Source organism: Ictalurus furcatus, chromosome 29 (assembly GCF_023375685.1).
Source record: "Ictalurus furcatus strain D&B chromosome 29, Billie_1.0, whole genome shotgun sequence".
NCBI classification, from domain to species: domain Eukaryota; kingdom Metazoa; phylum Chordata; class Actinopteri; order Siluriformes; family Ictaluridae; genus Ictalurus; species Ictalurus furcatus.
Genome location: NC_071283.1, coordinates 1,852,381 through 1,877,991, shown reverse-complemented (window position 1 = coordinate 1,877,991; position 25,611 = coordinate 1,852,381). Strand labels below are relative to the sequence as shown.

Genomic DNA, 25,611 nt, shown 5'->3' with positions numbered 1-25,611 from the left:
CATTATTTCCTCAATGTCTCTCTCCCTCCCTCTCTCTCTCCTTCCCTCTGTCTCTCGCTCTCACTTGCATTATTTCTTATCTTCTCTCTCCTTCCCCTTCTCTCTCTCTCTCTTGCTCTCTTTCTTGCTTTATTTCTTATCCTCTCTCCCTCCCTCTCTCTCTGTCTCTCGCTCTCACTTGCATTATTTCTTATTCTCTCTCTCCCATTATTTCTCATGGTCTCTCTCTCATTCTTTTTTAGTCTTTCTTGCTCTCTCTTTCTCTCTAACATTATTTCTTATTCTGTCTCTTTTATTATTCCTCCATTTCTCTCACTCTCTTTTGCTCTCTCTCATTATTTCTCAGTCCCTCTCTCTCTCCCACTCTCGCTCTCACTCTCCCGTTATTTCAGTCTCTCTCGTTATTTCTCAATGTCCCCTCCTGTCTCATTAGTTCTTGTTGTCTCTCTCTCATTATTTTTCTCTCCTGTTACTGATCAATGTCTCTCTCTCTCTGTCTCTCTCTCCCTCTATAAGAAATGAATGGAGTCCCCCAGATCGTAAAGTGGACACACGGCGGTATCGCGCCGAGCCACGTAGTATCTTCGAGTACGAACCGGGCAAATCCTCCATCCTGGAGCATGAGAGACCGGTGAGCTCGAGTCACTGTGTTTACATTTCTGCCATTTCTTTATCTCCTGCTAAACCCATCTCGAGCAGCTGCAACCTTTATACGTCGTTTATCATGTGTGTGTTGTTCTGTGTGTCAGAAATATCAGATGCGGTATCGGATAGTGGAACACATTTGGAAACTATTTCTTAATCAGGGTTACAACTAGCTAGCTTGAATGAGCGTATTGAATTAGCTAGCTGGCGTTTTAACAAGGCACTGTCGTTTGAGTACGTTAGCTACATGTAAAAAAGCTAGCACGCTGTAAAGTACGGTAATACAATAAAATAAAAAAGATAGCTGTGTAGTTAGCTAGCCTGGTGATTAGTTAGCTACTATCTGGCTAGCTTTCAGGTGTTACATCAGCAGGCTATCGATGCATTAGCTAAGAAGAAATAGCTGAATAGCTAGCTAGCTCGGTAGTTAGTAACGAAGTTGTGTGATGACAATTGTGTTTCGGTGTGAAACAGTTAAAGAACGTGTGTGTGAGTGTGTGTTTAAAAAGTGACTAGCGCAGCGTTTCTCCTCTCAGCGCTTCAGCTCAGCAGTTTTGTGATGGGCTGGAGACAGTGAGGTGAGCCAGACGCTCGTAAAAACTACATTTCCCACAGGGCTTTGAGCTCCAAGCAGCTCTGCGCTGAATCACCGCACCATATCGCCCACATTTAGTCTCCACATTTTGTAGTGTTACAGCGTGGAACTGAAATGGACTTGCTTGGGATTGTGCAGTATATAATGTTAATGGAACTGTATCACCCCTGGGGTTAATACTTGGTTGATCCACCCTTGGCTGCAGTTCCAGCTCTTCTGGGATGCGTCTCTATCATCTTCGGATGTCTGGTTCTTCATATTTTTCTCGTATTTGGCTACATCCATCTTGCACTTTCACAACACGATGCGACCGCCACCACGCTTCACCGTTCTCAGGGTGATGAGCAGTGTTGGGTTTTTCCGCCAACGTTAGTGCTTTGGTCCACAGGTCAAAACGTTCCGAGAACCATTTCCACACGTTTCCTGAGTCATCCGTCATGCCTTTTGGGAAACTCGTACAGTATGTCCCGTCACCGTTCCATAAAGCACGGATTTGTGGAGAGTCCAGGCTGTTCGCTGTCTAGTGAACACCTTCTCTCAGATCCTTCAGAGTTGTCCTTGTCCTCATCATGGTTGCTTGTCTCGACTAATCCTGGTCCATCTTTGCCTGGTCACTGTCTTTTGGTGGACAGCTTCCTCTAGACAGAGTCCCGTTTGTACCATCCTAATTTTTCGTTTTTTTTTTAACTTCGTAGATGTTCGAAGTTGGTGCCTTCCAATAGCGACTGGCTACACCAGAACTAATTTAGGGGTTTCACAGCAACAGGGTTGAATACTTTCGCAAACTATTATCGATTTTTTTTTTGTCCCCTATGTAACCGGGGATTAGTTCATTTAAGTTCCAGGTTGTAACATTACAAGATGTGGAAATACAAACTGTGGAGAGAGAGCGAGAGAGAGAGAGAGAGAGAGAGAGAGAGAGAGAGAGAGAGATACTTTGCTGCCCTCTACTGGAGCGAAGGCTAATGTGCAGTTTCAGCAAAAAGTTACTTCCTGTATAAATTCCATCTACGCAATCTGCTACTGAACACTTTTTCCATCGCTGAACACAAATCATAACGTTTCTCAAACAACACTTAACCATTCGTTTATATTAAACTTTCGTACGAGGCTAAAATGACTTTAAATGAACTGCACATTGAGGAATAGTAATATTAAACAAGTTATTCATTTTAACGTCTAAGATCATTGATAACATAAAGCGGTTCTCGCTAGTGGAGTCTTTCTGTCAGCCATGTGTGCGTACGTGTGCGTGTGTGTGTGTGTGTGTGTGTGTGTGTGTAAACCTCTGATATGTTGTCCTTTCCCATTGTTTACCCATCATGCTCTGTGATTCGGTGCAGTCCTCTTTAATGCTTTCCATCTCTCTGTCTCCTTCTCATCGCTCCGTGCTGCAGAGTTTCGATTTAGAAGCAGATGAGATAGATTTAGAGAACGAGCCGTGGTTTAAGTTCTTTTCAGAGCTGGAGTTTGGCCGGCCGGTAAGTGGAACGAGGAGGGAGCTCGTGTGTGTGTGTGTGCGTGTGTGTGTGTGTGTGAGGGCTGCACTTCAGCGTGTGATTTAGCAGATATAGGTGTGTGTGTGGGTGTGTGTGTATGAGGTTGGCATGTGCCGATATTCAACATACAGTGATTGTCTAGTCTGAATGCTTAATTAGTAATAATTCCGTCCACCATGTTTTGGGTCATTTCCGATGGTGAACAGAATTATGGGATTGGACGCACGCAGGAACGTTATTGACAGCTGTCTTTCCTGAGCGTTTCCCGATTTGGAAACGGAGTGTCATGTATCCGCACATGTTTCGGCACATGCCCGATGTGTTGTGTGGTCTTAAGGCTCGACCTTGAGTCTAGAGGTTTGCTCAGGATTGTTTTTTCCCCCCAAAAGTAGATTTGGCGGTACGCTTAGGAACGTTGTCATGTTGGAAGGTGAAACATCTCAAGTTTCTTGACAGGAACAGGCTTTCTTCAGGTATCTGTCTCCATCCATCTTTCCCCTCACCCCTGAGCGGTTTCCCACTTCCTGCTGATACATAACCTGATGCGACCACCACCGTGCTTCACCGTAGGAACGGTGTTCTCAGGGTGATGAGCAGTGCTGGGGCTCCAGCAAACGTAGCGCATGGTACCAAGGTCAAAGTCTTGAAGCACACCTCTAGCTCAGTCGCGAACACTGCAGAAGAATCAGATTTACTTTAACCACGTTGCCAGTCGAAGCAAAATTCACGGCGTCGCCGAAGTTCGTTTCGGATATTTCATACAAAAATCGCAAATACGACAAAGAACGTCTTCTCCACAGTGGTCTCGGGAGTGGGCGGGGATTTCTGTATTCCACTCCGTTATGAATCTTTGGTAGTGTTGCTGCTTTAAGACCACACAACGGCTTGAGCTTTGTTTGTTTGTTTGTTTCTCACCTGTTTACTTGTTTACTGTTTGTGACTAATCAAGTAAACAAGCAGGAAGTTGCTGATGAATGACGCAGATAATCCAAACTTTCAACCTCCGAGCTGGTCTTGGGTGTATGGTACGGACCAGAACACACGTGTGGACTCACTCTCACAATAACTTGCTTCCACACACACACACACACACACACACACACAGTGTAGTTGCTGGCCAGCTTTGCTACTTTAAAGCGTGTGATGGCACGAGACTGATATTAGCATCGCCTACTGTATTTGCGCGTGTGTGTGTGTGTGTGTGTGTGTGTGAGGGTGTGTGTGTGTTTCAGTGTTTTGATGCTATGCTCTAATTTTGTCGCTTTCTCCACATGTCTTTCTTTCCCATGGTGCACCTGCTTCTCCACCTCATCTCCACTCCTCCTCCGCTCCTCTCCTCCGCTCCGCTCCGCTCGGCCGTCTAGCCTCCTAAAAAGAGGCTGGATTACACGCCTGACTGCTCCACCCACTCCCGCGCCCAGGTAATACCACCCGCTCCCTCCTTCCCTCCTTTCATCCATCCATCCATCCATCTATCCATCCATCCTCTCTCCAACTTTCTCTTTTCTCCAACCCATTACATCCTATCTCTTCTCGCAACCCATCCTGTTTCCAGTCTTTTCCTCTGTCCATCCATACTGTCCTTTAATTCATCCATCTTCTCCCTATCCACCTTCTGTCCTCTTCTTCTTATTTCTTCTCTTCCCTTCCTTTCATCTATTCATCGCCTTCCTAACCTTCATTTCTTTTCATCAAACGATCAATTTATACTTTGGTTGTGTCATCCTTCCATCTGCTCTCCAGCCGCCAGCCCTTTCATCCTTCTCTTCATCCTGGCCTTTTTTCATTTTTTCCATCCAACCGTCTATTCATCCATCGACCAATCCATCCATCTATCCATCGTCCATTGATTTTGTTGCCCAGTATTTTGTTCCATTCATCTACTCATCCATCCATCAATCAAATCAGCAATCAGTCCGTCCATCCATCCACGTCCATCCATCATCCATCCATTTTCTGCCCAATATTTTGTTCCATTCATCCATCCTTCCCTCCATCCATCCATCCGTCCACATCTATTCCTCATCCATCCATTTTCTGCCCAATATTTCCTTCCAGTCATCCACGTATCCTTCTATCCCTCCATCCCTCCATCCATTCACCAATCCTTCCATCACTCAGTCTATCCATCCATCCATCCATCCCCTCCTTTAATCCCTTCTTCCTCCCCATATCCGCCTTCTCTTCTTCTTTTCAACCCTCCACTTTTCCATCCATCCATCCATTCATCTATCTTCTCTCCATCCACCTTCTGTTCTATACTGTTCCCTTCTTTCTTCTTATTTCTTCTCATCTGTCTTGTATCCCTTCATTAAGGCCATGCTTCCATTTCCATACTCTGTGACTTTCTTTTCTCTTCTCTCCAAACGTCCTCCCTCCTATCCATCCATCCATCCATCCATCCAACCAACAATCTTCTCCTCTCCTTCTCCTGCCTTGCTTTGTCATCACACTAATCCACATTAGCATGTTATTACTGATACGTGACCGACTATAATCATATCCCACCATCAAAATACACGAAAGCCATGTGTTTAAAATAATAAACAACAACAATATTGTACTGCGGTCTCATTTTAATTAACGGAAGGTGGCCGAAATGAACAGTTTCCACACGTACGGCTGTTTGGTGGCAGAAATAACCGTATTAATAGATCGCAGTTATATTTACATTTTATCCAAAGTGTAATCCAGTTTCTAGGGGTCTTGTTCAAATGCTTAACAATGGCTCTCTGGAAGTCCTGGATGTTTTTCTGGACATTTCATTTACTAGTAATGAATTTTATCCCGTGAAATTATTCGAATTCATATGCAAATTTGTGCATCTTTTATGTATTTATTTACTCATCCAAATGATCAGCCAGTGGAACGAACTCCTTGACCAGCTCAGCGCATCTCACCCATGCGTTTTTATCGACCAGCTCTTTCATTCGCACGGATCACAGTGCATTGTGGGTAGACTGGAGCGTCCTGGATCAATCGTATGCTGATCGGTGAAAGTCAATCAAGGAGGAGGAGCAAATCTCGCATACTCACGCTCGAGTGCCACGTGGAACTTTTGTGAACAGACGCACGTGCGCGCCGGATTTCTTCAAAAGAAGCACCCCGAATTGTGTATGGTTACCATGGATCTCTTGAGACTTTCTCTCTGCCTTTCTTAAAGCAGGTCAAAGGTCATCATAGCGTTGTAAGCAGGGATGGGGGTGGGGGGGGGTTGGGGTGGTGGTGGAACTATTGTGAGATACAGCCGTCTGTAAGGAGAGGGGGAAGGTTTTGAGCGTCGCACGGTGCTGAAAAGCAACGTCAGGGCTTCTTTGTTTCCGTGCATCTCACTCCTGTTTTCTTTTGTGTGTCCTTTTTATTTATTTATTTATTTTTTAGACGTCTCTCTATCTCTCATCCTCCGAGCGGCCTGAGAGTGCCTCCAGGTGAGTTCTCTTCCTCTCTTTGTCCCTTTTTATATCTTTTTTTTCCTGCTTTCTTAGTCATAAAAACATCTTGTGTATCCATTAAACTACTAGCCATCAAGTTTTCATTATATTCCTATGTTTGTTTGTGTGTGTGTGTGTGGTGGTGTTTGTGCATTCATTTGCAGTGTGCATAAGTGCGTAAGGAATTTATAACACGAGTAAGCTTGCTTGTGTGTGTGTGTGTGTGTCACTGTGTTGTGTCCATGACCCCCTGCTGTTCTCTGTTCATCTCAGCTCAGCTCATTAGGATTCAACAATCCTTCAATCTCTATAGAGTTGATCTATGAACTATATTAGCTGCTATTATTGCGGACGTACCGCTTGTCATGGTGCTTTTGTATGCCTCTAGAATGGTGTGTAAATATATTTTTTTTTACGGCGCAGGATACACCTCAGAGCTCAAAGACTTGCATTTGAATGTTTTCTTTCTGTAGTACTTTTGAAGCTGGCTGCTCACTGGACAAAAACTGAGCTGCATCTCCCAATAACCACGCCGTATACCAGGCGGACTATAAAATCGGATCGATGGTTGTTAACCCGACTATAAGATTGCCTTTTGTGTTAGTGGGGGACCTACAAAATCACCGGCCCCGAGTCCCAGTTGAAACTTGAGCATAAAATAGGCACTACAATGTCTAGCTGAACTGTGTAACCCAGGGACGGATTACTGCACCCACCGCATCTACTGGGTACATGCCTGGGGCTCCTGGCCACTAGGGGGCCTTTGACTTGCATAGACTTAAATAGAATTGGCCATTACGCTAAGCAACATGCAACACTTATCACCGAATCGGAAATCATTTGAGAATATTATCCATGCCTGCGTCTGAACTTGTAACCCGTGAACCGACAGTTGGGTCCTAACTGGAGCTTGTTATGCAGGTTTAAAAAAAAAAACACGGACAGCATTCATTTTCCCGTATGGGTCAGATTAAAAATGAACTCCAAACTAAAATGGGTCAAATAAGCCTCAGCTGCTGGAGATTGAATCTAAGCTTGTTAAAGAGCTGGACTTTGGTGATTTGGTGGATGAGCGAGGAGAAAATTAAGACTGCCTTCTGCGTATCACAGAGGCTACACGAATAGAATAGAAGCCTTTCGCATATCCCAGCTTGTTAGGAAGCTGGGGTCAGAGCACATGATAGAGTGCCCCTGGAGCAGTTAGGGTTAAGGGACTTGCTCAAGGGACCAACAGTGGCAGCTTGATGGTGCTGATGCTTGAACCTCTGACCTTCTGATCAGTAACCCATATACTAATGATAATGAGTCTTTATTGGTCCTATGTACATTACAGCAGAGTGAAATTCTTTTTTCTTCGCATACCCCAGCATGTTAGGAGGTTGGGGTCAGAGCGCAGGGTCAGACATGATAGAGCGCCCCTGGAGCCAAGAGGGTTAAGGGCCTTGCTCAAGGGCCCAACAGTGGCAGCTTGGCAGTGCTGGGGATTAGAGTACCCGACCTTCCGATCAGTAACCCAGAGCCTTAACCTACTGCCCCATATATACTCATAATGGACATGCAGTGTAGTAATGTATGCATCTTATTTTGTATGTGGGGCAGTCAAGGGGGTTCCCTGTGTAGGTTCAGCCCAGGGGCCCAGAATTTACTAATCCATCCATGGCATAACCGGTCAATGGAAGTGTGGGCAAAAAATTGACAGGTACTCAAGATGCTGGGGAGGGGTAGCCAAGCAAAGAATGGGACAGACGTGTGACATTTTTTTTGCCCAGGAAGCTTATTTTAGTACTAATACAATGTGTTGGTGGATGTTGTCCTGTTTTCAACAAGATGGTAGTGGAAGCCATCAACAATTTTGGTGATGTTCTGGTATTTGTGGTGCCACCAGTGACTACAGGAAGAGACGGAAGTCGGAGCCGTTTGTCACTCAGCAGAGCACAGGAAATGAGCAGAATGCTGGTCCAGTCTCGAAACTCGAGCCCTATAAATCCAGCAGTCTGAAGAAACCTACCGTACGTTCCTCGCCTTCCTCTCCAGCAAAAGCAAAAGGTACACACACACACACAATCATCGAGTGCCCAAGGTGACTACCACTACCGACATTTCTGGGAAAAGATTTCACACACATGACCCACTCTTGTGGTATTCGCAACTTCGGAAGTCGATTCTTTTTGATAGATCGGAGTTAGAAAGTCGTAGCGCGCATGCCGATATTCCAACATTTTCACCGTCATTGTGCCTTTACGTTGTCTGTATAACAGACTCGAGCTATGTGCTGTCTTGCTAAACTGTTCATTTATTTTCTATTTGCTCTCATGACTTTAGCCTCTTCCAATGTCACGAAATAGGTTTGAGATATATATGTAAATAAATTGATGTTTGTCACCTTCCCTTCTATTACTTTCAAGAAATGATTGTATTCTGACGTTTTCTCTGTCATTTGCACCACACTTTCTTGCATTTCTGTGTACGATCTCGCTGCCTCTTCGTCTAAAAATTTCTTAGAACCACACTAACTCTCTCTTTCTTCCTGTTGAACCTATTAACTTCCGCTCCTGTCTCCTCTCTTTTGGCATGCTGCATTTGCTGCCTCTGCAGCTGGAGGCACTTGTGAGTCTCTCTCTCCATCAGTGAGCTCCCCAGGTATGGACCACGTGTCCTCCCACCTTTCCTCTGACACCCTCTCCCTCTCCACATCCACCCTGCGCAGCTCCAAGCAATCAATCAGCTTCAAGAATGGTTGGCAGGTGTGCCAGAAGGACAGTGCTGAAACTTGGAGCAGCGTGGAGGACGAGGAAGCAGGCGCTTCCTCGCCTCGCCTCAAGTCTCGCAGCTGTGATGATTTACTCTCGGACGGTAACGTCGGAATGAACGGCAATCGCTCGGAAAGCGTCGGATCGCTGCTTGGTGAAGGCGGAGCACGCCAGCAGCAGACACAAGCGAAGAGTCTTAATTCATCCCCTAGAGCACGTCGGCATCATCGGCGCAAAATGGCCCACGATACACCAGGATTCCTGCAGCTTTACAAGACGATGCACCACATCGACCGGGCACAGCTTCTGCCCTCGGAAGTGATCTATTCTGTCCGTGCCCGCATCCTGGAACTCGAGCGACAACAGCAGCAGCAGCGGAAGAGCCTCCATTCATGGGCGTCATGTGGTCATGAAGTACCACAGCGCATGGTGCCCAATCGGATCTCGGCGTATGAGCAGCTGATCCAAAAGTCCAAGTCTATGCCGGACCTCGGCGAAGATAACACTCCGTCAGGCACCACCACACCAGGGTCTTCTCGAGCCAGCAGTTGCCCCAAGCGCCGCTTCTCTGTGGAGTCGCTCCTGGAGGAGGAAGACCTTCCAGAAAGGGCGAGAAGTCCCCCAGAAGGCCAACCACGGCCAGGTCCAGAAGATCGCAGCCTTGTTCCGGTGGTCAGGCAGAACCAGCACCAGCAGCAGGACTACTCGGACAGCGAGCAGGATGCTTGCGCATCTGAATTGAGTGACTTTGTTCAGATAGAAGGATCTTCCTTTTGCAGCGAGAGCGACTTGGACCACTGCTCACTAGCGTCGTCTGAGAGCTTCTGTGGTTCTGGACACCATCACCACCACCTTCATCACCACCATCACCACGGACGCCGTCACCACAGCAGCCACCACCACCATCACCACCAGAGTCTGGGCCAGAGTCAAGGTTACCACCACCGCCACCTCATCAGCTCATGTAAGGGGCGTTGCCCGGCTTCCTACACTCGCTTCACCACTATGCTTAAGCATGAAAGAGCACAGCAAGAGAGCCGCGCCACCATCACGCCTCCACTGCTTCAGCAGTCACCCAGCGAATCAGGCCTTTCCAAGCTGGCCTTCCTGGTCAGTCCGGTGCCTTTCCGCAAGAAGCGGGGTTCCCCACCAACCCAGCGGCGCCATAGTCGCTCCGGCCACCACAAATCAAAGGCAGCAATGTATGAGGCTTTAGACGCTGCGCTACAGGACATTTATGACCACTTAAGGGCTGAGAAAGGTCTGGGAGCTGCTCGGTTGCCAGATGACAGCATTTTGCGTCGGCTACTGCAGGAGTTGCTCCCAGAAGTTCCCGAAAGGAGCTCGTCACTGCGGGGTCGGCGGGGGACTTACTCCCCTTCCTCCTCCCACCACTACCAGCCTTACCACAGTGCCTCCTTCCAGCAGCCGCACCACGCAGATGCCTCCAACAACAACCAGCACACTAATGCTAGCTCAAACGCACACTACTATTCAGGTGCAGCTGCACTAACATTTCCTCGCTCGCTAAGAACCCTTATCGCCACAGTTGCACGGTCCCATTGTCATTCCCACAAACTCGCTGTGCTGGTGTGTTTGAAACACTGCCTCTTTTCTGCTGGTTTTTAAAGTAGACACAGTTAGCATAGTTGCTAATAGTTGCTACTGTTGCTAATCTATTTCCTCAGGGTTTATTGGTTTATAATATAAATATAAAACATGTTCAGATTACGAATTATGGTCTGTAAGCTTGTTTTGTGGAAAAGAGGCAAAAAAAAGAAGAAAGAAGCATGATCCATTTTTGTTATGTTTGTTAAATGCATGTACATATCGTACGTTTCGTGTCATTTTGGTCCATCAGTTTTTACAGCTTTTCTTTTCTTTCATATTCAAGTCTTGCATTCGTCAGTTGTTTAACGTAACAGAAGCATTTGATTCGATGTTGAATTTTTTTGTTGTGTCTGTAACTTGTTTTAAAGTGTGATTGTATACAGTGACGGTGTAAGTAAAGTTTTTCCAGTTGCTTCAGTGACGTCGGTATTTAGGAAAATTAAAAAATGTGTCAATGTTATAGCAAATACCTTTCGTTTGTTTAAAGTTTTGGTGTCTGCAGCAAAATGTGCTGAAGCAACTGGGAAAAAAAAAAAAGATAGAGAAAAGTTTCCACTATTTTTAATGTACTCAAAGGATTTCTCGCACATCACGACGCCTAAAAGTGAAATAAACACTTTTGATTTTGCTTTGCAGTTTGTTTCATCCCATCGTTCTTTTTATTTTTATTTTCCCCCCCACCAGTGCTTCACCTTTCTCATCTTACAACCCTGCCACGTTCATTTAAATGGTTTCCTCATGGCATGCCGTCTCACCTTGGTGCTATTCACCTTTTTGACACCTACCATGTGTAAATTTACAGATCAGGGCTCTGATGCTGGTCGCCTCACACCTCAGATCAGAAAACCAACTCCAGATCGAGAGGTAACGACACCTTTAACTTTATTATGCTGTTATATACGATTATAAGGATTTATTAAAGTAAGTTCTTTTTTTCTTCGTCAGTTCAGTCTTTTGTCACATCTGCTCTATCAGTGTTAACACATATGTTAACTATCTATCTAATCTACCTTCCTTATACGGTCAGTACTTCCTGTCCTCGTTACCTCTCTGTTTTTCCGTTCTTGTGTTACGACCCTAATCAACGTGCTAATAAATAAACACACGCTCACCTCTTAGAACATATCAGACCCTACTGTAATAAATAAATAAATAAATAATAAAATGAAAAGTGAGAGCTCTCTGATTGTCTCCTGCTGTAGGTGTCCTCTAAGCAGATGACATATCTCATATTGTCTTCTCTTCTTCATCAGAGACAGTCTGCCAGGGCGATTTACGATTTTAAAGCTCAGACCAGCAAGTGAGTACACGCTTAAAAAAAAAAAACGGCATGCTTCCGGCACACGGTTATGACATCATACTGTCCCAGCTGTCCTCTCTCGTGTATCTGCTTCCAGTGGATGTTGTAACTGTTGTAACAATGTCTGTCTGAATTGACGTACATTTTAAATGACGCTTTAAAAACGTGTTCTGTGTGTGTTTTGCAGAGAGCTCTCTTTTAAGAAGGGCGATGCGATCAACATCGTCAGACAGATCGACAGCAACTGGTATGAAGGAGAGCACAGAGGACGCATCGGGATATTCCCTATTTCTTACGTCGAGGTGTGTTTATAGATATAATAAACACAGCATTATTAAATATAGTCACATATTTTCCGGAGTATAAGATTTTCTCATTCGTTCGTGTATTTAATCAAACAGGTACGGTATTTTTGCTGATTTATTTATTTATTTATTTTACATTGCATCATGGTAACCTGAAAAAAAAAAAGAAAAAAAAAATCTCTATTTTGTGGTTTCTCTGTGTCTCTTAGAAAGTCGTGTCTCCGGAGAGGAAGCAGCCGGTGCGTCCTCCTCCTCCTGCCCAGCTCCGGGAGATGGGAGAGGCCGTGGCCCGCTACAACTTCAACGCCGACACCAACGTGGAGCTTTCACTCAGGAAGGCAAGAGACGCACACTAACATGCGTTCCCTGTATTTACCAGAAAAGTCCACACGAACAGACTCACTCTCTGTAGCGTTATGCTCAGAAATAACCATTTGTTTTGGTGCTGTTGGTGTTTCTCAAAATGGCGGAACACATAGAAGTTGGATTAGTGGTCGATGCTAAGTGTAACTATGTAAATGTAATAGCATGGAGTCTGTTCTTAGTAACTGACCAACACATCTGAGGGAAATGTTGACATTGACTCTTTACTGCATGGCGTTGCCATATGGCAACAATGAATTTATCTCAGATTTTTTGATAGGCAGTAAAAGAAAAGTAATATTTTCATATGTAACTGGAAAAAGGAGGCTTTAACCGTGACAGAACAAAAAGAAAATAGCCATTTCACATGACCAGGAAGTGCTGTTTGCTCTTCCTTTTTTTGCAATCTCAGGGCTCTCAAAATTTGACTAATTTTTCAATATTTAGGCAAAACTACTTCAAGGAAAAAGTCTGAGATCGGTTAACATTTACTTTTTTTTTTTTATTTAAACAAGTTTATACGTTTTGAGTGTTTTGTTACGTGGTCAAATGTAATTGTTGCCATATGGCGACAAAATGCAATAATGGAACTGTGGTATGTGCGTTCATGAACTGAAACTGGCTTTAACAAGACACTAGGCTTCTCTGACAGTATATTTACTTTTTTCACATTCCCAGTAAGAAAAACCGGTGTAATATCAGACATTTTGCAATTGCATGTGATTTCAAGAGAAAGAATTAAAAAGATACTTCACCCAAAACGTTTTTGGATCTAATTTTTTGTATGTATTTTGAGTGAGTAAATCCAACCATGTACTTTTTACAACTGAAACTTCTTTCTAGAATTTTTAAATGCTTACTAGGTGGCAAAAAAATGTTATGCTACTTTCCACCGTTGCACATTGTTGCCATACGGCAACAATTTACCAGCTACCCCCTACCCCTATTTTTTTTAATAACTGTGAGCTAGCTAAATCATTTACCTCAGACACTAGCTAACTTGTACCGCCTTACACATTTATCAGTACTGTTTATATGTGTGCGTTTTGCAGGGAGAGAGAGTGATCTTGCTGAGGAAAGTTGATAAGAACTGGTATGAAGGGAGGATCCCTGGCTCCAGTAAGCAGGGGATTTTCCCCGTCTCATACGTCGATGTCATCAAGGGATCCCCTTCTAAAAGTCCCGGTCACCGTGTAGACACCTACAGGGTGCAGAAGGTGAGGCTATTCAAGAGCGGAAGAATCTGCTAAATCAATCACTTTCTTTTATTTTTCCATCACTTTCTCATTCTTTCTCTCTTTCTACTCCTCTATAAGCCCCATCCTGCTTCCCTTGGCTCCGCCCCTTACCCCCACCTCCAAGAGGTCACCAGTGAATGGTTGTCTCTCACTCTGGGCGTCACAGCCTTTTCCCCTTCTCCCTGTAGCACTCCTGTCCCGCCCACTCCACCACCCCTTCCCAGCATCCTCCACTGTCCCAGTACCCACCCACCCACTCCTCCACCGCTCACTCAAGCACCCACCACACTTCAGCACTCCTCCATGATCTCAAATTCATCTCCGCCTCCTCCTCTTATGGCCCCACCTCTTCTACACAACCCCGCCTCTCTTGTGACAGACCACTCCCACTTATTTAACAGCGGAAATCATTTTCCAGCCGCACAGACAACACGGTTACAAAAGAAGCTGAGTTCAGATCAGAATCAAGAGCTGTACATCGTAGAAGCAGAGGCGACCGGACATAAAACACCGACCGCAGAACAGCAACAAAGCCGAGACCTAGCGACGCTCATAACCGAGACAAACCCCTACGACAAAATTCTGACCATGTTCCTTGGTAATCATTTATCACAGGAGGCGGAAAACATGGAGCCTTGCACACCACTGGCTGACGAGTCATCTAAAACCTGTGTGCTAGTGTCACCTGATAGGTTAACTCTAAAGAAACCATGCCAAGAGCCCGTGAGGCTGACCAGCCAATCAGAAAATCCACCTGATGATGAGGGGATATATGGGGAATGGTCAAGCATACTGAATGACAAACTCCCAGAACCTCACAGCCCAGTGACAGACAGCTTTGGGGCAGGGCTTCCTAAGTTGTACATACAGGAAGAGGGCGATGAGCCAATCAGATCTTCTGTTTTCAGTTCTATAAACGATGCTTCGACACAAGAGGTAGCACGTGCGGTGTTTTCTATGAAAACTGTGAAATAGATTTTTTCCCCTTTTGCATGTTTTGTAATGCGTACAGAATTTATGGTGGTCATACTACTCCACAGTTACGGTAGTTTGCCTGTTTGTTAGTGTGTTTATGGTAGACATGCTACTCCAACAGTTGTGGTAGTTTGTTGAGTTTGTTACTGTGTTAACGGTAGGTGTGGTACTCCAACAACAGTAGTTTGCTGTCTTGTTAGTGTATTTATGGAAGGCGTGCTACTCCAACAGTTACGGTAGTTTGTCAATTTGTTCATGTATTTACAGTAGTTATGCCAACCCAATGATTACGGTAGTTTGCTGATTTTGTTAGTGTATTTACGGTAGGCGTGCTACTCCAACAGTTACGGTAGTTTGTCAATTTGTTCATGTATTTACAGTAGTTATGCCAACCCAATGATTACGGTAGTTTGCTGATTTTGTTAGTGTATTTACGGTAGGCGTGCTACTCCAACAGTTACGGTAGTTTGTCAATTTGTTCATGTATTTACAGTAGTTATGCCAACCCAATGATTACGGTAGTTTGCTGATTTTGTTAGTGTATTTACGGTAGGCGTGCTACTCCAACAGTTACGGTAGTTTGTCAATTTGTTCATGTATTTACAGTAGTTATGCCAACCCAATGATTACGGTAGTTTGCTGATTTTGTTAGTGTATTTACGGTAGGCGTGCTACTCCAACAGTTACGGTAGTTTGTCAATTTGTTCATGTATTTACAGTAGTTATGCCAACCCAATGATTACGGTAGTTTGCTGATTTTGTTAGTGTATTTACGGTAGGCGTGCTACTCCAACAGTTACGGTAGTTTGTCAATTTGTTCATGTATTTACAGTAGTTATGCCAACCCAATGATTACGGTAGTTTGCTGATTTTGTTAGTGTATTTACGGTAGGCGTGCTACTCCAACAGTTACGGTAGTTTGTCAATTTGTTCATGTATTTACAGTAGTTATGCCAACCCAATGATTACGGTAGTTTGCTGATTTTGTTAGTGTATTTACGGAAGGTGTGCTACTCCCAACAGTTACGGTAGTTTGCTGATTTTTTTTGTGTATTTACGGAAGGTGTGCTACTCCCAACAGTTACGGTGGTTTGTCCATTTGTTTATGTATTTATGTAGTTACGCTATTCCAATGATTACAGTAGTTTGCTGATTTGTTAGTGTGTTTATGGTTGGCATACTATTCTCACAGTTACGGTAGTTTGCTTATATTTCCGTGTATAAATTTTGGGCGTACTATTCCGAGAGATATACAGTAGTTTGCTTATTTGTTATTGTAGTTACGGTAAACATTCCATGGCAACAGTTAAGGTATGCTCCCTATTGCTTAGTGTATTTATGGTAGGTCTGCTACTCTGACAATAATAGTAGTTGATGTATTTGTGTTTTTTGTGCTACTCTTAAGAGTTAAAGTAGTTCTTTTGTTGGTGTATTTATTGTAGGCATGCTACTCCTATCTGTCTGTCTGTCTGTCTGTCGTCTCTATTAAGTGTATTGTGTTGTTTAGGATTTGCGTGTAAATGTCTCACTGTATTTCTCCTTGCTAGGCCGATCCCTCTGCTCTTGTCAGGCCTCATCTCTCAAAGCCTGATCACTCCCCATCACCGGCCCCTTCTTCTCCTCCTCCTCATGTGTCCTCCCCCTCCCCTATTTCCTCCACTCACAGTCCATCCCTCCATCTTTCTCCTCCCTCTTCCCCTGTCCCCTTGTCCCTTGCCCAAACTCCCCCATCCTTCCCTCCACCCTTCTCCTCATCTCCTGTCCCTTTGCCTGCATCTGAAGAGAAGCCGTCCTCGTCCTGTTGCTCCCCTCCTCCCTTTTTTCTTACCTCCCTTCCCGCTTCTCCTCATCCTCATTTTCCGTCATCTTATATACACCCTCCTCCTCCTCCTTCTTCCTCCTCTTTTTCTTCCTCTCCCCCTGCCCGCTCTCTGTCTCCTCCCATCCCTTCCTCTCATCCTCCATTTTACCCATCACGGCAACCTCTCCTGCCCACCATCCCTGCCTCTCCACCGTCTTCTCCAGTCCCTCTCTCAGAGCGAACCACATCTCCCATAACTCCCGTCTCCTCTTCAGTCCCTCTCCCAGAGCAAACCACATCTCCCACAATTCCCGTCTCCTCTCCAGTCCCTCCCTCAGAGCAAACCACATCTCCCACAATTCCCGTCTCCTCTCCAGTCCCTCTCCCAGAGCAAACCACATCTCCCATAACTCCCGTCTCCTCTTCAGTCCCTCTCCCAGAGCAAACCACATCTCCCACAATTCCCGTCTCCTCTCCAGTCCCTCTCCCAGAGCAAACCACATCTCCCATAACTCCCGTCTCCTCTTCAGTCCCTCTCCCAGAGCAAACCACATCTCCCACAATTCCCGTCTCCTCTCCAGTCCCTCTCTCAGAGCGAACCACATCTCCCACAATTCCCGTCTCCTCTCCAGTCCCTCTCTCAGAGCGAACCACATCTCCCACAATTCCCCTCTCCTCTCCAGTCCCTCTCCCAGAGCAAACCACATCTCCCACAATTCCCGTCTCCTCTCCAGTCCCTCCCTCAGAGCGAACCACATCTCCCATAACTCCCGTCTCCTCTCCAGTCCCTCTCCCAGAGCAAACCACATCTCCCACAATTCCCGTCTCCTCTCCAGTCCCTCTCCCAGAGAAAACCACATCTCCCATAACTCCCGTCTCCTCTTCAGTCCCTCTCCCAGAGCAAACCACATCTCCCACAATTCCCCTCTCCTCTCCAGTCCCTCCCTCAGAGCGAACCACATCTCCCACAATTCCCCAGTCCATCCCCCCTTTCTTCACTCCTCCCTCCATCAGTGCGTCTCCTCCACCTTTGATTCCTCCTCCTGCCCTTTCCTCCCCTCAGTCCTCCAGTGTCCCCTTGTCCCGCACTCCTCCACGTTCTCCTCCTCTCTCCACTCCACCACTGTCCCCCAGGTCACAGCCGCGTTCTCATCACATCAAGGTAAAGCATAGCAAGTGTGTGCTAGGAGAATGGGATGTTGTGTGCAGCACTCAGTCTGCGTTGTGATGTGTGTGGGTATAAAACGTGGCATGGCGTGTCCCTACAACAATGCAACTTTGACTATCTATCTATCTATCTATATATATTTATGGATGAAACGATATTAAAAGTAGATTGTTGCATTAGCATGACATTAAACGACAGAGTGTGTATGTGTGTATGTGTGTGTGTGTGTGTGTGTGTGATGCCAAGTCCCTGACATGAGCTGTGACTCTTACAGACGCTTTATAGTCATGCAGCGGTGGTTGATGGGAAGCCGCCGCTCAGCCCTATTTCCACCAGGAGGCGCTGTTTATCGCCCTCCGTTTCCTCCAGTAGAGTACGCAGGGTAGGACGGAGCGTGCAGTGACACTAGCAGCAGTGCAGACTGGGAAATGGAGTCCTCTCTTAATGCCCTTTCCCCTGTTTGGAGTTCTGTCTGTGCATGAATCAGATGATGATGATGATGATGATGATGATTATACTTAAGGATGAAAATGATGCTGCTGCATTGCATCTGTCTGTGTGTGCTGATCATGAGGTTGGAGTGACGTCCTGTTCCAGAACACCAACTCTGATATTATAAACAATTGATCAATACAATCTCCCTCTCTCTCTCTCTCTCTCTCTCTCTCTCTGTCTCTCGCTCTCTCTCACTCTCTCTCTGCCAGAGAATGATGCAGGATTCACTCCATGGAGCCGGAGAGCCGTAAGTGACATCACCGTTAGCAGGATTCTCTCCCAGACTTATCGTTTGCAGACAGCAGAGCGACTAAACTCACGCTTCCTCTGCTGCAGGTTCCAGGCCGTGTATAACTACGTGCCCCGGAACGAAGACGAGCTGGAGCTGCGAGAGGGTGATGTGGTCGACGTGGTGGAGAAGTGCGATGATGGCTGGTTCGTAGGTATGACACGCTATATAAACCTGCTGTAATATATCAATAATATTTTCACATTTTCACGTGTGTATCAAGAGATATTTTTTTTCTTAATCCCAAGCCTAGGTCAAGATTAGTCAAAAAAAAGATTAGCTAAACAAAGACTTGATGAAATTAGACAAGGCTAGAGTAGGCAGACCAAAACCATGCCAGGCCAATACTGGACAAGACGACAGACCAAATCGAGACCGGACAAGACAAGCCATGACTAAAAGAAACTAGACGACTTGGGACTAAACAAGATTATCCAAGCCAGGACTAGCTAAAATCATCCAAGACTAGACAAGATTATGCAAACCAAGAATAGGGAAAACTCTATAAGACTTGATAAGATTAGGCAAAACTAGATATGATTAGCCAAGTCAAGACTAAAACTGAATTTAAACTGTGTTGTTAATGAACAATAAATATTCTTCTTCTTCTTCTTCTTCTTCTGCTTATTATTATTATTATTATTAAGTGGATGGCGGTAGCAGACGTTTTGCGCCCCATGTACTAATCCCTGGTCCTCAGGTGTTAATTTAACAGCCTCCGCTGAAGACCTCAGCAGCACTCTGAGTATGTGTTAACGCTCTCTCTCTCGCTCTCTCTCTCTCTCTCTCTCTCTCTCTCCACTGGCTCTGTGATTCACTTTAATCATTTCCAGCTGTTTTTACGCTGTCGTTGTGCTGGAAGTGTTTATGGCTCCGATTAAAGCCCGGTTTTAAACCCCAGTCGATATCAGTGATAAACTCCAGTGCACTTCCAGAACGTTCCACACAGAGAGCAGCTTCAGCCTCTCGCTCGGTCCCTCACCACACTGAGCTTCATCACACCACACCCCGGGGGAACAGTTATAACTCTCTTCTTTTTTTCTCTCTCTCCTCCTTGTTCTTCTTTTTCATTTGCTTCCTCTCCTTTGTTTTCTTTTTTTGTCCTTTATCTCTCTTCCTCTCTTTATCACATCTTTTCTGTTCCTTCTCTTTATTATTTCTCTTTTCTTTCCTCTTCTATGTCTTTATTTCTCTTTTCTTTCTCTCTTCTTCGTGTCTGTCTCTCTTCTCTTCTTTCTCCTCTTGTTTTTTCCCCTCTTTTTCCTCTTTTTTTTGTCCCTCCTCCTTTCCCACCTTCTCTTTCTCATCCACAAAAATTCCACTCTATCATTTCCTGTGATTTATTCTTTCTTTCTTTCTTCTCAAAATCCTCTCATTGTTTTTTTCTTTTGTCGCTCCATATTGTCTTTCAAAATCTTTTCCTTCTTTCATCTCTTCTCGGTTATTCCTTTCTTCCTCTTTGCCCTTATTCTTCATCTTTTTTCCTCTCGTTCCTTGTATTCTCCCTTTTTTCTTTTCTTCTTTTTTTTTAAAAAAATGTTCTCTTCCTTCTCCTCCTTCTTTTTTTTCTTCCTCTCCTCTGCAGGAACGTCTCGGAGGAGCCGGCTGTTCGGAACGTTCCCAGGAAACTACGTTAAGACTCTTTAATGAAGACCTACGGCACAAGAATTGAGGCCCGGTGTGGAACCTCGACCCTCCCTGCGTGCGTGTGTGTGTGTGTGTGTGTGTGTGTGTGTGTGTGTGTGTATGTTCTCATGTTTTAGAGCTCACTAGCCATCTCTAGCCAACACTTTTATTTTCTCCTCCACTGAAGTTTTGCTTCCATCCTGAATCAGGAGCTCAGCAGTGTACTTCATGCTCCGTAATAATATTCACATTATTTATTAGCTGTAATATTTTAATAAGCAATAGTTTATCATTTCAGGAGGTTACGAGTAGGAGAGAAGCTCTGAGACGTGATTGGTGGAAAGAAATGATTGACAGACTGACCGACGTCACATAGAGACAAAAAAAAAGTCGCTGACGTCCCACCAGGTTTCTTGTGGGTGCGGGCGTGGCCTGTCCAGTGGCTCACAAAATGATAAAAGCCAAAATGACATACGGTACATTGTATACCGTATACGAATCACTTTTTAGGACTTTGCTAGGTATTTGTATCATTTAAAATTGTTTATGTAATGCTGTCCCCTCCCCCCCTCCCCCCCCCCCCCCAAAACCGCCAAACAGACGTCACGTGAATTGAAAATATTCCAAAGTAATATTTCACTTCATTTCATCTGTATTAGTGATACCGTTAAATCCGATCTAGCGAGCAAGCTAGGCCAGTATGTTAGCCGATACTAGCTAGGACGGTGTTGCCATGGTTACAGTGTGCACAATTTGTGACTTGTTTATTTTTGTTTTTTTTTTCCTGGCCAAAAAACAACTAGCGTGAAAGCAGCCTAAAGGCCCCGTCGTATGTCATGCGGAGACGACGTCCGGCTCTCTTCCACGGACACTACGGCGTAACTGCGGAGAAAAGACGAACTCTGCGTAATTTAATACTCTCACGTAACACTTGCGTATTATTTCTCTTTGCTGTTTCTGCGTAGTGTTGCCATATGGCAACCGTTCATTTATTTCCTATTTTCTGATAGGCAATAATACAAAACTGCTATTTTTGGAAGCGCGTTCAAGTCATCAAAATCCATCAAAACATTTTCGATGTAAATGTAATAATCCATGCAGTAGAGGGATATGGAACAAAATCAGCAGGCCTAACTCTTCATGTTCGGTCTTTTGTCGATGTTTTTTCTTCATCCGACTTTCAGCAAAGTTTATACCATAAAGCGGTCTTCGTACCGCTGTCACGGAATCCGTAACAGCGCCACCTGCAGTACTGGAGCGCTCAGACGTCACGTGGAGAACGTGGCAGTTTTTCAGCTCGCGACGTCGTCTCCGCATTAAGCGCGCGGAGGTGTTTAGTGGACGCAGGTTTTTGAACTCAGGAGTGAAGGACGTTATTAGTGCGCAAGCAATAACCTTGCTTTCCGTCCAGTACTGGCCGAAATGACGTCGATGATGAAGTATTACTTTCCTAAACATGGCACTCGGCGAGTGTGTATTAGATGGTGATGGTGATGGTGACGATGATGGTGATTTCTGTATGAATCCACAGTATGTTCCTATGTTTAAAGACTTTTACACATTGCCTGTTTGAAAAGTGAAGAAAATGTCGGAAAAAAGACGGAAAAACAGCTGGATTTTCCGCATTGTTGCGTTTGTGTACGGAATGAAGTTCGATGCCACTTTTCACTCTTTTTTTTTTTTTTCTCCTTCTTCTTCACTTTATAAGAACACAACGTAACAGGATGTTTTGACGATTATGATATTTTATATGATTCCTGTTTTCTTGTCACCAGAGTTCTGACGTTACAGATGTTCAGTGTTCAGAGTGGCGAGTGTAGCCGCACCTTACGTACACGAGTTATACGTTTGTGTTCATGAACCTCACAGGTTGTTGTTGTTTTTTTTTTTTTTTTGTATATTAACGAAATCCACTTGCTTTATAAAGTCACTTTGCTCACACACTCATTACTTTGGGTTTCATTTCATTTCCATCTGAATTCGGTTTTTTATTTGGATTGTGCTTTTAACTGTACTGTAGACGTTGTAGATTTAGGTCCCTGACGAACAAGCCAGAGCGACAGCGGCGAAGAAATGCTCCCCGAGACAACGTGAGGAAGAAACCCTTGACTCGTCCTCTTCTGGGTGACACCGGATAACGGGATGATAAATCTACAACTGTATATTATGAAGTCAAAATGTATTAATCAGCCGTATTCAATTCCAAAACGATGTACGTATTTATATGGGGAAAGTTCCTCGTATTCAGAGTCGGGTCACGCAGGCACTCGGGTTGATGTTTAGTATACATTTAGTTAACGTTTCAATTTTTCTTGAGTAGAACCGTCCGGAATGCGTTGTTAAATCTAAACCCGAAAAAAAAATTGCGTCTAGAAAATTCACACTGACGATGTAGACCGTGTCCAGATTTATTATTTAGCGTTTTATTTATTTATTTATTTATATCGTGCTCCGACGCTCAGTTCTGTGCGCAGCGTAATGACGCCATCTGATGCGAAATTGAGACGATAAAATGGTACGTCATGTGTATGCAGGGTCTCTTTTTTTTTCCCACGTTTTTAACGTTGCTATGCTTGATTTGTTTATGCGAATTAATCAAATAACGCCGATGTTTTTTGTTCATTCGATGCGAAAACAAACCTGCGGTTCGAAGGACAAGCTGACCAAGCACCCGTCTGCAAGCTCGAGCCGATATCAGATCACATAGGAAATGTGAACTTACGTTCAACTAACCGAGACACGCCTCTGTTCTGGCAAGCTCCGCCCAGCACGTGTAACTCTGCCCTCTTTGTAGTCTGTCCGAGGTCTGAATAACGCAATGATGTGTGTAATTTCGGTGTTAAACGGTCTTCACTACATATGCGCAGACCTCAACTCTGAATACGTGCGAATAAGAGTCTCGGGCCGAGAACACGACATGTCTGTATGATTACAGCGGCAGAATTAGCATTATCACAATATACAAACCGAGACATGTTTACTGTCTGTTTATTGTTACGTTGGAGCCGCGAGGTTTATAGGTAGGGAAGGCTACCATATGGCTACCAGTGGCTATACTGTAAGCTAACAAAATGACTAAATTGGCTACATTTGTGTACAAATTTCATTTTGACGAAAGTTAGGAACTGTAAAAATCAGCACACGCTTTGTCTCCAGCATTACCATGATGTGCCAAAATATTCCTACTTATATACAAAACAAGTAAATATGCAAAAAATAACAATAATAAGTTAGCAATGGACAATATTTTTGGACCAGAAATGAGCTTTACCTCAACGACAGGACTGAGTTTGGGGACACGTCCTATCTCTCAGACTTTTTTCGGGGCTGTGCGTTGGCACATTAGATAAATACGTGAAGTGAAATCTTTCTTCTACACACACACTGTCTCTCAGTATCTAATAAACTCCTTCTCAGTGATCAGCCTCTGGTTTTGTTGGGTGTCGTCCTGTAAATTTATCTTGCACTCAGTTTCCAGTGTGTGTGTACGTCTTACTCGGAAGGCATCGCTACCTGACACAGTTTCTTTTCCAAAATGGTGGAGGAACCTGTTTGGAGGTAAGATAAAGCAATAAAACATCGACTAGATCGATATTTGATTCAAATACAGCTTTAATGTAGCTGACTTCGCTATCTAAATGTGACAGCTGAGGTAACTTCATTACTTTATACATGTATATATCTGTTCTTTTCTTATTAGCGTGCTAGCAGGCCAGGTTCTTAGCATACTGGTTAGTGTCTATGCTAGACAATTAGCTAGATAATAAAGCTATACTTGCTGTGTTTGATTGATTGTACCTGGAAGTAGATACACTCTGTAATGTACGACGTACACGTTTTAAAAAAAAATTCTCTTGTACCTTTAGCAAGACAGGCTAACAGATTGTGGAAAAACAAAAATACTGTCTAGTTGCTAATTAGCACAAATTACTCTCATTATGTTGCAAATAGAAGGGGACATCGTTACATGTTACAGTTATAACAAGAAAATAAATGTTTCCTTCAATTAAAGTCTTTACAAATAGATGCACTAAGGATTAGTGTACTGTACTCATCGTGCACGCCGCCATTTTGACCGTGACGTCAGTTGTTTTCAGTCAGCGATCTCAGGTGAGATGAATCTTGCTCAAACTTTGAATCCTGTCCTCGAAATTTCCTACTCTGCGTTTTTCCGCAATAGTTTTTCCCAATAATTAAAAAAAAAAAACAACAACTTTTGTAGCTTGTATCATGTAGCCATGAAGTTGAGTTAGGTTAGCTAACTTGTAGCTTGGCTAACGCGAGCTAATCAGCACATTCCCCTTGCTAGCTACTAAGCTGGTTGTTTCGACTTTATTTTCATTCATTTATAAAAAAGCGTAAACTATATTGTACCTGTATGTCCTTAGGATTTCAACTTTGATATTTACATAATTATAAAAATATATTCCTTGATCATTTTTTTCAGTGATTTCACGTCTTTAAATTATAGCTAGATTTATGAAGTAACTTGCCCGACGTTTTGCGAGCTGGTCAGCATGTTTCCTCGCTAATAACCAAGCTCCCAAGTGGTTTCTCAGTACAGTTGTGTCTAAGTGTGTTTTTTTTTGTTTTTTTTTAAATGCTCTGGTAATTAGCAAGCTAGCAAGAACACCAGCTAGTTAGTTAGCTATCCACCAACGTTGCTGATTTGCCCGTTGTCAAAGGATGTAGACTGAACAAACCTTTATAGCAAGATCACGTGGACTATATTGTGTCTGCTGCCAAGGCCAAACGTGGTCCAGTTTAAAAATTCGATTCCTTCTACACACGATACACAAGTATCAGCTCTGTGTGTGTTCTTTTAAATCGTGGGGGAAAAGATTAGATTGTGACAAGGTTACTAACGTAAACAGACAAAACAACCTAGAAAACAGCTCAAGAACTTACTTCTGAGTCAATAAGGGCATGTTGGAAAGTTTTAGAACCGAGAGAGAGAGAGATGTTTGGATGAGGAAGATTAGATGGCATTTACATTTGGAACTAGATGAAGAAGGCGAGAGTTAAAAACAGCATGATCCATGGCTGGAGAGAGAGAGAGAGAGAGACAGAGAGAGAGAGAGAGAGTTAAATAAGAGGCAGAATGCCAAAGAACTGTAGCTCTGGAACAGACGGAGGAAAGAGAGAAAGCGAGAGAGACTGAGAAACGGATATTCTCTCCACCACTCGTATATCTCACCAAATAAGGGCAGGAGCTCTGATCACCATCCTCAGGGCTCATACACACACACACACACACACACACACACACACACACAGGGTGTTTCAGACAGTTAACCTTCTGTACTGATCCCTGTAATCCTGGTGTCTTGTGTGTTCGGAGTAAAGCACAGGGCCCAAATCCACCTGATTTGGCTCGTCAGCTTCAATTGGTGTTCACACAAGGAGATTGCCAAAACTTCTGGACTCTAGATATATTGTAGTGTTTAAGTCATGTCATTTTTATATTTCACCCAACTGACATGTACTGGCTTCGTCTCATGATTCTGCATGTGGAGAAAA

At 44.2% G+C, this 25,611-nt stretch overlaps 1 protein-coding gene across 2 annotated transcripts in view; it reads left to right on the top strand.

Annotated features, from left to right (window-relative positions):
• Positions 1 to 20,668, top strand: part of sorbs2a (sorbin and SH3 domain containing 2a) — a 46,065-nt gene extending 25,397 nt beyond the window's left edge. Inside the window, exons 12-25 of one of the 2 annotated variants that reach the window (XM_053619080.1) lie at positions 517 to 631; positions 2,638 to 2,721; positions 4,104 to 4,160; positions 6,121 to 6,167; positions 8,056 to 8,216; positions 8,766 to 10,418; positions 11,334 to 11,395; positions 11,734 to 11,831; positions 12,019 to 12,133; positions 12,346 to 12,474; positions 13,552 to 13,716; positions 18,386 to 18,423; positions 18,513 to 18,619; positions 20,051 to 20,668. In XM_053619080.1, the coding sequence (XP_053475055.1) occupies positions 517 to 631; positions 2,638 to 2,721; positions 4,104 to 4,160; positions 6,121 to 6,167; positions 8,056 to 8,216; positions 8,766 to 10,418; positions 11,334 to 11,395; positions 11,734 to 11,831; positions 12,019 to 12,133; positions 12,346 to 12,474; positions 13,552 to 13,716; positions 18,386 to 18,423; positions 18,513 to 18,619; positions 20,051 to 20,112 (2,893 nt within the window). In that variant the 3' untranslated portion in view covers positions 20,113 to 20,668. Of the gene's footprint in view, positions 1 to 516; positions 632 to 2,637; positions 2,722 to 4,103; positions 4,161 to 6,120; positions 6,168 to 8,055; positions 8,217 to 8,765; positions 10,848 to 11,333; positions 11,396 to 11,733; positions 11,832 to 12,018; positions 12,134 to 12,345; positions 12,475 to 13,551; positions 13,717 to 18,385; positions 18,424 to 18,512; positions 18,620 to 20,050 lie in introns of those variants that run through there. The other variant, XM_053619079.1, reaches the window with a different exon arrangement.
• Positions 20,669 to 25,611: the final 4,943 nt, after the last annotated feature.